The sequence below is a fragment of the Periplaneta americana genome, chromosome 15 (genome assembly GCF_040183065.1).
Source record: "Periplaneta americana isolate PAMFEO1 chromosome 15, P.americana_PAMFEO1_priV1, whole genome shotgun sequence".
NCBI classification, from domain to species: Eukaryota; Metazoa; Arthropoda; class Insecta; order Blattodea; family Blattidae; genus Periplaneta; species Periplaneta americana.
This window is the reverse complement of record NC_091131.1, coordinates 8,057,725-8,070,378: the sequence shown is the minus strand read 5'-3', so window position 1 is coordinate 8,070,378 and position 12,654 is coordinate 8,057,725. Positions and strand designations below refer to the sequence as shown.

Here is a 12,654-nt window from a genome sequence, read left to right as displayed (position 1 = left end):
CATAATGAATACGTTCGCATGGATAACTCACTTCGTGAGTAAAAACACTTATTCTTAATATAGTACTGTACTTTGATTAAAGAAAAACCTAATGAAAATGATCAAACTCAAAATCGCGATATTTCCTAGTTTACGTAAATGGATGAACTACTTTTCTTCCTTCCTATACCTAGTAGAGTGATTTGTGTTTTATGCCAGTATCATCGAACTCCAGTCTTGGAGGGGGGAGCAAGCGGTGTTTCCGGTTCTCTAAAGGTATAGACAGGTTAATATTAAAAATGTTGGTAAAAATAAAATGATGTCCCTGTATAAATAGGGGAAAAAATTAGATTATAAAAAAATGCGAGGTTTTTTTACTGATCGATTTCATATGGAATAGCCCGTACATAATGTTAAAGGAAGATTCGATTGTTACAGATTCTGCTATGGCTGAAAAATCAGATGTTGTCATCATCCAAGCTGAAGAATGTGGAGCCATCGAGTGTGACCACCAAGTCCTGCACACCTACAGGCACTGGAGTTGAGGCACAGTGGATCTTCCATCCAGTCATGAAGCCCCCGCTGGAATCTGTAGATTCTTCAGGTGTGCAGCCGCAGCAGCCGGAGCATGCCATCCTGCCGGAGGTGATGTCGGCAACGGAAGGCAAGAAGGCCGAGCCCATAAGAATAAAGGCGAAAGGACTGTTGGAGCGACGAGGGTCCAGCGCGAGCCTCACAATAGATCTGCATCCTGGGAGCCAGGAGAACCTGGCGACTGTTGTGACGCCTACCAGGGAGTGGTATGTATTCAGTCTGAGGTGTGAAGATCATCGCCACATCTCCGACATTTTCACAATCACCAAATGTCTTCTATGATTACAACTACAACCACCACTCCGAGCTTCGTCATTATAAGCCCAACCAACATTACCATTACAACCACTACAGTATTCACAATCATCATAATCATCACCACCATAGGTCTGCATCGGACGTTTTCGCTCGAGCGCCAAGTAGTTCATAGCATAATCCGATAGGTAGCGCACATGCATGATGGGTAAAATTGTCACGAGCGATAAATCCTCGAACGGTATAAGCCGAGTGTTAGACATTCGTTCTTGTTACAGTGATGAACTGTGTAGTAACATCATAGATGTTTATCATTTCAAAACTTTGCAGTGTTTAACTAACCTCTCCATAGTACAACTACAAAACTTGCTTTAAAATGTAATATAAATGTTGTAGGTAAATGTCCCTCCCCCCCACACAGGAGTGATTTTGTTTTTGCCACATCTGATAGATGTTATTGGATGTAAATGTAATTATTATAAACGGAGAACACGATCACGATAATGCAAGAACTGTATCAAGTTTTCTAGTAATAATAATAATAATAATAATAATAATAATAATAATAATAATAATCTCCTCTAATAATTAGTGTATCAATCTTTGCGTCTGTAACAGTTGTGCAGCATGATTATTCGTTTTATTATATTTTCTGTGACGTTATCTCTGTACTAATATTGTTATTAATCTACTGCTATATGAATAATATTTTGTAAAACGTTTCTACATTGTCGCAGTATATAGGCGGAACACTATGTATGGACCTATCACATTATATATCGTCCCTCCTCTGGCAAACTAGCGAAAGTGAAAATAAGCGCCCCTGCACTTAAGGTCTATATTGTACTTAGTACAATATAGACCTTAAGTTCAGGGGCGCTTATTTTCACTTTTGCTAGTTTGCCAAAGGAGGGACGATATGTGGTAAATCAAATATTGAATAATTATTAATTAGCAATAATAATTTGTACATCTAAGTTTTTCATACTATTTTATTTATAACTTCATGTTCCTGTTTTGGTACGTTCCATTAAACGTTTGTCATAAACGCAGAAAATAAAGCCTTATTTTTACTGTGCGAGCAAAACATATGTGTATCTTATCTGTCGCCTTCCATACAAGATAAGACATGTCGGTGAGATGACCTTGTACTGTGCTTCTATTTATTACGAGCGTATCACGACTGATTGTATCTCACTCGAGGGTGCGACACTCGACCGAGTTCAAGCGAGCGATTTAACTCCAATGCAGCACTCTGATCATCACCACCACCACTACTGTCATCGTCATATGTTGTCATTCCATCTTTCTAGTTTTATGACATAGGATTTGCATTTAAATTTGTGATTCTGACAGCATCCAGTGTAAACGTTCAAACTTCATTTTGTCTAAAACATTTTCATTCCTTTAGTTACCTAACAAAATCGTCCAAATGTGTGAAAAATGAAGGGGTGAGAATGAGATAGTCCAAAGCCTCACTTTTAACGAAAATATTCTTTTGTGCGAGTTCATTTCTTACACATATGAGGAAGCTACTATTAAAATATTATAAAAAATTACTCAACAAATGACGTAAGTATACACCGAAAACATTATGGTACCACACCTAATAGCATTGGACTTTAAACCTTTAACACGCTCTCCTATAAATTTTGCCTGTGTGGCTTAGGACTGTATCACTCTCACCCCTTCAAACCGTTTAATCTTGTTTCCTGAGTCCAACTTTTCTTGTCATACAGCAGTGTTAAAACCACTAAAATGTTACGTACTGTTTAAATTTAGTTTTAAAATCTTCTTCACCTTCATACAACAACTGACATCCCTGTTACCTATTTGAACATACTTCTTTATAAATTTCATTATGTATTACAACCTTAATCCACATTAAGCTGATGTTTGATTTGCTGGAAGAAATTTTCAAAATGGAAACTTTCGAAGTTTTGTTTAAAAAAGACATTTCCTATATATAAGTTATCTTTAAATTAAATAGGATTTATCTTCTTAAGTGATTGTTACATATCGACGGCCCAGTTTAAAAGGGAAACAATTCAAAATTTAAAGTTTTGCGAAACCTGCATTTGAAAGCTTTATGTTGCTATGAAAAATCAAAGGATCGTTCAAATTACCCCAAATTCTGTTAACCTCTTCCCTTACTATATATTTTACCGATTTTGTGAAAAAGAGAATCATATTTTTTTTTTATATTTTTGTATAGAGGTCATTTAATATTACAGAATCACTGTACATCACTAATTTTCTTACATACCTAAAAAAATCACTATAAAATAAACATACATTCATACCTGAATTATTATCCCCAGTTATCTCGTGCACCTTGATTCCAGCTCTGGTAGTTGTCCCACTTTGATTTTCTCCTCAACTATTTACCAACTTATATTTTCTTTATGGATTAATTTATGAGGTACAATGCCAGTGCTGTTATCAAGGCGTTAAATGTTGCTTGTCGTGTGATAGACTCGAAAGCAGGGTATTACGCACAGTGGCACATTGCATTCCGGACAGTAGTATCTGCTCTTGTGTCGAATTTGTTTGTATTTTGAGTCTCTCACAATACTACACATGAAATCCTGTCTGGTTGGGTTGTTCTTCTTCAGAGTTCGTGGAATAACTTCTGGAGAATGTCTACCTGTAACCCGAAGTGGGTTGGGTGATTTTCCTGGTCATCCTGCCTTGAGTGATAGGATATTTGGGGTGTATTTTTCGAAAATCTTACGAATTACCACCATTCGATAGTCAAAGGGTGCCTTCATATATCGTATACCAAACGTAGGAATCCCACCACCAGATGTAGCAATATCACTAACTTCTGTAGCCATCTAGTCAGGAAAAGGTTAATGAAATGATGGAAACATGTATATTCGGGATATAATCCTTAGCAGCGAAAATGGGACTCAAGAGTTAACTCGGGTTAATAAATTTTGACGAAAGTTAGCAACCCGAGTTAACTCGGGTTAATCAGAGAAGTGGTTAATGATGTCCTATGTATATGTATATAGTATAAGTTACTAGAGTGTGTTAATCAGTGGCGTAGCATGAAATTTTGAGCAGGGGAAGCTAATTCAAGTTGTCTTTCATGCAATATGAGAAAACGTATTACAAAAATATAGTCTTAAAATAAATAGTAGTCATTGTCAAGTCAGGAGTCGAAGATTGGTTGGAACCTCATAAGTAACACCAATAAGGCATGACCTCAAATGGTACGTAGTAAAATATGATTTCACGGTTTACACATATCTCTAACAAATAGACACGTATACGTATAACATTAGCTCACTCCCTGTCATACTTAGAGAAATCACAATATTAACAGTCAATAGATGCAGTATTAGTATCATTACGTAAGTATGCGTCTGTCTTTTGGTTGTGTCCTTCATTGACAGCAAGGGAGTCGGTCATTTGTTTTTTAGATCTCACTTTTGTTCGTAAGTCAGTCTTGATAATAGCATTGTCCTAAAAAATTCAAGTAAATTAATGTCAGGAACTGTTACTTCACTCATTATTTATTATATCAGCCACAATGCACACTAACACTTCAACTGAACACAACTGACGAAAAGGGATAACTTGGAAACTACTTATTTTCAATGTTAAAGCTAGCTTCTTGTGAGCTTGCGACCAGGGTAGTTTAGTTAGAAAGGGATGGAAAATCTGTGGGGTGGGTTACACAGAAGAATGGGTGTAAGAAACCAGTCTGCTTGGAAGCTGGTGTGTGCAGGCTTCTTGTTTACTGCTGCATCACAAATCATCCTGAGCTGCTGCATCACAATATTTAACGCATAAATATAAATTCTATTAAAATTAATAAATAATTTTGTCATAGACTGCAGGTTTATTATGAAATTATTATTAACTGGGGAAGCTTAGCTTTTTAGCTTACATTGACGCTATGCCACTGGTGTTAATTGAATTTTTCAGATTAACATGAAGCTTTAAAATTCAGGTTTCTCAAAACTTTAAATCTTTTCTTGTTTCCCTTTTGAACTGGGCCATCGATATAAGACTCTTCTAGTAGATTGCTTTCTGTAAGAAATTAGATCTGACTGCATGGGAATATCAAAGCTGTGCAGCTCTGGCTTTGTATCGTAGCATTACTCTATGCAGTTTCATTGTTCAGAAGTTGAATTAATACTTGATGTGCTGAATTGCAGCACAACTGAAGAATACCTGCTCTCTGCCGGCAATGTTCTGAGTCGGGGCCAACTGCGTTCTTGCCTACGTGACGCTCGAGCACTCCATCAAGAATTCTGGGATTTGCCGTCAAATCACCCGGAGAAGGCAGAAGTCGCTGGAAGCGGTACTAAGAACCGTTACCGTTCCATCTTGCCCAACGAGAGGTCAAGGGTCAGGCTGCCGGTTGGGAATGAGGATCTCCTGGCAGGATACATAAATGCCAACTATGTCAGAGTGAGTGAAATGTTTCACGATAAAATCCAGAAAGAAAAGTGAAAATTTACAGTTTCATTAATATTGTACTGTAAAGGAAGGAAGGGGAGAGGACTATATGAATGCTCAACTCATCTCGCTTAGAAATTTAGCTGTCAGTGTAATCATATTGTGTGTGGGTCTTGAAACTTTTAACTTGTTCTCCTGTAAAAACAGTGAAACGTGACATAGGGTTTTTCCCCTGTACTTACTCTTCATATTCTTTTCTGATACAGTAAAACTTTATAAGTTTCGCAGTTATGAGTTTTTCACACTTATTGTTCCCTCCAACTTCTCCCTGAGGTTCCAGCAAAATTCTTATACGAGTACTTTTCGTGTTCATTTGTTTTGGATATACGTTTTTCATTTACTGGTTTTTACACTTTATACAATTGCATTTTAAATCCCGGGAGATATGAAACTTCATTTATGCTCGACCATGCCGAAATGTAGTAATTATACACCTGGTAGCAGTCCTTTAATGCATGTCATTAAAGTACACCTATTCAGGTTTTCGATTATTCTCGGATATGCAATCGAAAGACGAGGGAAACTTCACGGAAGCTGGAAATCCAATACTGTCGCAGAAGGTTATGTTCTGTTACTATAATAATTAGCGTTAATTGTAAATAATATTCAAATAAATTAAATTTGTCATCTCGTTTTTCAATGTCGAATTCAATTTCAAGGTTATATCAAGATTAATGTTTATCTTACTCTCTAGATTATATCAAGGTCATCGATATTCGTTTCCCGGAAAAAATCAATACTTTCGCGTCTGCGCCCATCTCACAATTTACGAGGTAGGCTATTGCACTCACTCACATAACAACATGAATACTTAGGAATAATTTCAAGTTAGAAATATGGTCGAGCATAAAAAGTCGTATGAAACTTGCCTATAATGGTAATTAAGATGCTCGTATGAAAATATGAAACTCGCTTGCGCTTGTTTCATAAACATCCTCGCGTCTTAATTACTACCATTATAGGCTCGTTGCATAACGTACTATTATGTATTCTAAATCAATTTTGCTTGAAAATAAGTTAAGGTGGAGACCACTTTGAAATTCGTGGAAATTCAAAGCTGCCCAACAGAACAGTCTTATGTCCTTGAATGACACTAAATGTAATTATGATGAGAAAAACTTGATATGCCTTTGTGACACAAGCTTCCTAGACTAGTAATTCATTTATAACTTTTTGTTTTGTTGTAGGTACATAGAATGTTGTTTGCTTTTATTTTTAAGTAGTATATGGTGCTGATTTGTCCCACTTTAAATATAAATTATGTATGTATGTATTTATTCACACTGCAAATGGGTATATACCCGGTGGCAATGGCAACTAATTACACTCAGTAATGACAATAATAAACACAACTAATAAAAAACAATAATTAATAATAATAATAATAATAGTAATAGTAAAAAAGGTAAAGGTATCCCCGTAACATGCCATGAAGGCACTTGGGGGGGCATGGAGGTAGAGCCCCATGCTTTCTATGACCTCAGCACTAGAATGAGGTGGTGTGGTCGGCACCATGCTCTGACCGCCTTTTTACCCCCGGGAAAGACCCGGTACTCAATTTTATAGGAGGCTGAGTGAACCTTGGGGCCGTTCTGAAAGTTTGGCAACGAGAAAAAATCCTGTCACCACCTGGAATCGAACCCCGGATCTTCCAGTCCGTAGCCAGCTGCTCTACCAACTGAGCTACCCGGCCGCCCATAATAGTAATAATAATAATAATAAGGAGCATCCTAAATTAAATGAAGCATGGTCACTTAAAATAACATTTAAAGTAAATCTAATTTGTATCTTAACCCTAAGTTCGAACTAAGACCCACGAGTGTGACAGGTTCATACCTACACAAGTACCTTTCGGCACTACACTTATTTTGCTGTCAACTCACTCACTGCACTGATTCTACCTGATTTCACTAACACTTTTAACCATTTCACTGTTCAAATACTTTGCACAGCCACTTCACTGACACCAACACACTTCACTTACACAATAGACTTCACTGACACAACACACATTCTCACTGATAGAACACTTCAGATAACAAGATATCAATTATGTCTTTGTAATCTGAAGTACATGTTTTACAGGGCTATGATGGAGAAGAGAAAGCCTATATTGCAACTCAGGGACCTTTGCCCCACACCGTATCTGACTTCTGGGCAATGGTGTGGGCTGAAAAGCCTCCTGCCATCGTGATGATCACCAAGCTGTGGGAGAAAGGTCGACCTAAATGCGAAGCCTATTTTCCACATGGTGAGCCAGGAATCAGTGATGACACTGCAAGCTACGGCGACGTCGTGGTCACCGTGAAGAGTCTTACACACAGGGACGGCTACACAATACGGGAACTGTTAGTTCAGGTGAGTACACAAGGCATGATTCACTTTGTTTGTTCTTTTTTTTAAGTTGGTTATTTAACGATGCTGTATCAACTACTAGGTTATTTAGTGTCGGTGAGATTGGTGATAGCGAGATGAGGCCGAGGATTCGCCATAGATTACCTGACATTAACCTTACGGTTGGGGAAAACCTCTGAAAAAATCCAACTAGGTAATCGGCCCAAGCGGGGATCGAACTCGCACCCGAATACAACTTCAGATCGGCAGGCAAGTGCCTTAACCAACTGAGCCATGCCATTGGCCTCCTTCGTTTGTTAAAATATGAAATTATTGTTCCTTTCTTTATAGTATTATATTTACATTGATATGAGACTAACTCTGAAAGTATTTATTTATTCTGGTGTAGTTAAGGCCATCAGGCCTTCTCTTCCACAACACCAGGAATACAAATACAATAATAGAAATAAACAGAGAAAAAAAATACACTATTTACAAAATAAAGCTACACAAAAAATAAAGAGAGAGAGAAAAAAAACACTATAAACAAAGTAAAGCCACACAAAATATACACAGGTTGCAGTCACACAAACTTTAAATGAGTGATTAAGTATCATAATTAATTGTATCCTAACTAATTAAGTAACATAAACAAGAAACTTACAATTTTAATCTAGATTAAAAAAGAAAAATAAAGAAAAAAAAAACACAAATCAATACTTCTAGCAGTGCCTAAAAACATTAACTAAGACAAAATTTTCCAATTTAATTTTGAATTGTGATAAAGTCCGGCAGTCCCTGACGTCATTTGGTAACGAATTCCAGAGGTATTTCTACAGTATAGGAAGATGAGTATAAAGACGTTCTATGATGAGGGATAGAAAGAAGTGCTTGATGTCGATTTCGAAGAGTTGTAAGAAATTGAAAGCGCGATAACGGATAATTCGGAGTAGAAGTATGCATGATTCTAAACAGAAGAGACAGTGAATGTATTGTTCTTCGTTCCTTCAGACGCACCCATGAAAGCAACTGGAGGGAAGGTGTTATATGGTCAAATTTACGAGTATTGCAGATGAATCGTATGCACACATAATGAACACGTTGTAGTCTCTCAGCTAAGAGTGAACTTACATTAGTTAGCAAGGAATCGCAGTAATCAAAATGGGGCATTACAAGTGTCTGAATAAGATTCTTTTTTAGAGTAAGTGGTAGAAATTCTTTCATATGGAACAAGGAGTGAAGTTCAGAAAATATTTTTTTGCAAATGTGTGTTACTTGAGTGTTCCAATTTAGATCGCTATCCATAAAAATGCCAAGATTTTTAACTGTTTCACTGTATTTAACAATAATCCCATTCAATATTATATGTGGTATAGTACTACTATCAAGAGTGCTTTGTAGACGATTATGGTTCCAAAATAATGTATTATCTTTCACTTCACTGTTTTGCTGTTATTACTTGACTTCACGTCATTCACCCAGGCATCCCCATCTATGAGTGATGCGCCAAAGCTGTAGTACTTTTTTGCTGTCTCTGAATGAGAGGGCTTCAGTCAAAATTGACCGGCCACTATCGATCACGACAAAATTCAACCTTAAACATAGCACAGTGGACTAATACGAGTGACCTAAGTGGGTGTGGATTGTTCCACCGTAAACCTACAACTGATTGTTCCTTTCTTGAACATCTGTGAGCTGTGGAAAATTTACAAATAAATTTTGTTGTAGATGGGCACCGAAAGCCACAGCGTGATGCATTTCTGGTATGACACATGGCCAGACCACAAGACTCCACCCAGCGCTCGATCACTCGTAGCAATGGCTCGAGAAGTGGAAGCAGTTCGTACCAACAAATTTAGGTATGTATGGATTGCTTTATCTTCAACGTAATGATTGAACTCCATATATTGCCGATGAAATGTAGAAATGGTGCCTTGAAGGTTGGATTCATTATGGAGTTCCAACATTCTTTCTCTGAGAAGAAAATGTACATACAGTAGAACTTGGTTATAACGACATCCAAGGGACCTTAAACATTATGTTGTTATAAACGAGTGTTGTAGTAACCGAGATTCACATTATCAATCTAGTGAGGTGGAAAATGAAAAATAACAAACTTAATTAGACTTATTTTAGATTTATGTATTGACTTTTAAGCCTACAATGAACATAATAAAATACTCGTAGGCCTACAATTATAAATACATTATTCTGTATTAAAACAGTTTGTTCAGTGCTCACCAAACTACTTTACTTAGAAGTGAAGTAATGTCATTTTACTCTGTTGTCTTCTACTTGCCCAATACACACTTTCTAGGGCTAAATTACGTTCTATGTTTATAATTTCAGTTGCAATTTCACTGCTCCCTTCCCTAGCTTCATAGAACATGTTCATAATTCTAATTACTTCTAAAGCGTCACTCACTTCTTTAAGTGGCCATACTGCGTTAAAATGCGTGCACTTAGTGAAAACTTCCTGTCGAAAATCATCTAATACCGCATGAATTTGGGCAGGTTACAATGGGGTGGGGAATCCGCCTGCATTCCAGAGGTATACAACAGAAGGAAACTGTAAAGAATTTGTCAGGGTCAGATTTCAACAAAATATTTCATAAAATACTTTGGTTCTTAGAAAATCTTATTTCAAACTGAGGTTGAAAATGACGTTATATGCGAGGTAGACGCATATACGTTTGTCGTATTAAGCAAGGTAGGAAACCATATGTCTTATGGGGAATTAGTTGAGACCACAGAATATTTGATGTTATAGGCGAGGTGTCGCACAAAACGAGGTCGCTGTAACCAAGTTCTACTGTATAACTATGGAAGGAGTGACAATTCATAATGGGTAATAAATTAAAGTAAAACTATTGAAAAATAAAATGGGTAATGAACTCAAATACATTTTCACTAATATTATTTTCTCTAGCGCTTGCAGATGAGATGAGTATTTTCACATTAGTAAATACAGTAAAACCCGTTTTTAAGGAATATTCTGTAAGTCCCAGCAAAATTATCATAAGAGTAATGTAATTAATTCCCGATTTAAGGAAAATCCCTCTTCTAAGAAATACTTCTGAAATAGATTTTGTAATAATGAAGCCCGAAATATCGACTCGACTTTCAATAATAACTGATAGCATATTTTAGAGTGTACCTCAATTGATAGTAATACGGCACCATGTGTCAGCGTTATTCTTTATCATTCTTTACGCTCTTGCTTTTTTTTTTGCTTTCACAGAGTGGTTGCTTTCTTGCTTTGTTCTCTCGAGTTGTGTGGATCCTGATTCAAAGTTCTTTTGTTAGTTTATGCTGTATATACATCGTTATGATGACGACTAAACAGAAGATATATACATCTTGATTACACAACTTTTAACACTATATCACTAGGAATATAAAGTTTACATTGCTTTCATGTGTTAAAATTGTAGATTACATTACCTTGTTGACTAGTTTCTGCCTGTGGGCTATCCTTTAAGCTGGATGGTCTTCGTGCCTTCTGATTGCACATTACACTACACAAACACACCCCCACAGGAAACGCAATCAAAAGACCAAGACCACCCAGTTCTGAGGATAGCCTACAGGCAGAAACTAGTCATCAAGGTACCGTAACCTAGTATTTAACACTTTATATTCCTAAGCGGAAGAAATTGACTATCGGACAGAAAGTGAAAATAATAAGGTATGTCGAGGCTAAACCTTAGATAACACTATTGTGTATGGTAAGAAAGCGTGGTTTGCCAACTGCTTCATTATTGAGAAGAAGAAAAAAAGAAATTTTCAGTGTGGTTCAGGTTCAACCAAATGGTAAAACATTCATTCATGTCTCGCCATTTGAAGAGTTAGAAAATTAAATTTAGTATAAATAATAATTGTAGGCTTAAATGTTTGGTATATAAGACATGTTAGCATTAATTATTTTAGCTTTTTTTTCCCACTGTATGTAAACCCTCTTTTAAGGAAAATCCTATTTAAGGGGAGGGGGGGGGGGAAGTTCTCTCTCAAAGATTCTTTGAAAAGAGGTTCTACTGTAAATCTATTTCTACTAATTTTAGTTTTTGCTTGGGCATGTACTTACATTTCTCATACAGATTAACATTTGCACATTCTAAAGCATCTAGTCATGCAGACAGCTTTCATAATTCATTATTGAAAAGTAAGGAATTGAAACATCAATGAAGTTCATTGACTGTAGCTAGAGTGGTGGTTTTATTGCTTGCACTCATCATGATGTAAATGAACTTCCTGTTTCTGTACGTGATTGCGGTATTCTATAACATTCTGTAAAGCCACTGTCCTTGAGGTGTCATGTAATAACATGTCAGCTGTTAATTTCAGTGTTGAAGTCTGTGACTAACATAATGCCCCATCAGAACAAACAATTCAGTATTTACTGAATCTTACAGCATTAAGCTTTTCTGTTGAGGTCCTATAAGAAATAATGGATTTCATAATTTTTTTATGAAATGATATCAGTAGAATTCGGATTTTTATGTAATTACATATTTTTTCTTTAGTATGTAACTGTCTGAAAAATCAAAATGTTGGCAAATTAGACTACTAAGTTTAAAACTACGTATTTTAAAAATAATTACATATTTTTTCTTTAGTATGTAACTGTCTGAAAAATCAAAATGTTGGCAAATTAGACTACTAAGTTTAAAACTACGTATTTTAAAAATAATTACATATTTTTTCTTTAGTATGTAACTGTCTGAAAAATCAAAATGTTGGCAAATTAGACTACTAAGTTTAAAACTACGTATTTTAAAAATAATTACATATTTTTTCTTTAGTATGTAACTGTCTGAAAAATCAAAATGTTGGCAAATTAGACTACTAAGTTTAAAACTACGTATTTTAAAAATAATTACATATTTTTACATAAAATTAACATCCATGCCAAATGTTGTTTAATTGAATGTCTTGTGAAGAAAATCATCAATATTTTAGTACAAACGAAAATAAAATTATAAAAATATTAGTAGAACTTTAAACTCAAAGTTTTCAGTA

The 12,654-nt window shown here is 35.9% G+C and overlaps 1 protein-coding gene across 1 annotated transcript in view; it reads left to right on the top strand.

The window, feature by feature from the left end:
- The window catches only part of LOC138714609 (tyrosine-protein phosphatase non-receptor type 5-like), a 64,979-nt gene that overhangs the window by 36,151 nt on the left and 16,174 nt on the right, over positions 1-12,654 (top strand). Inside the window, exons 4-7 of the mRNA XM_069846633.1 lie at positions 418-779; positions 4,998-5,253; positions 7,387-7,659; positions 9,364-9,494. Of these exons, the coding sequence (XP_069702734.1) occupies positions 418-779; positions 4,998-5,253; positions 7,387-7,659; positions 9,364-9,494 (1,022 nt within the window). The remainder of the gene's footprint in view (positions 1-417; positions 780-4,997; positions 5,254-7,386; positions 7,660-9,363; positions 9,495-12,654) is intronic.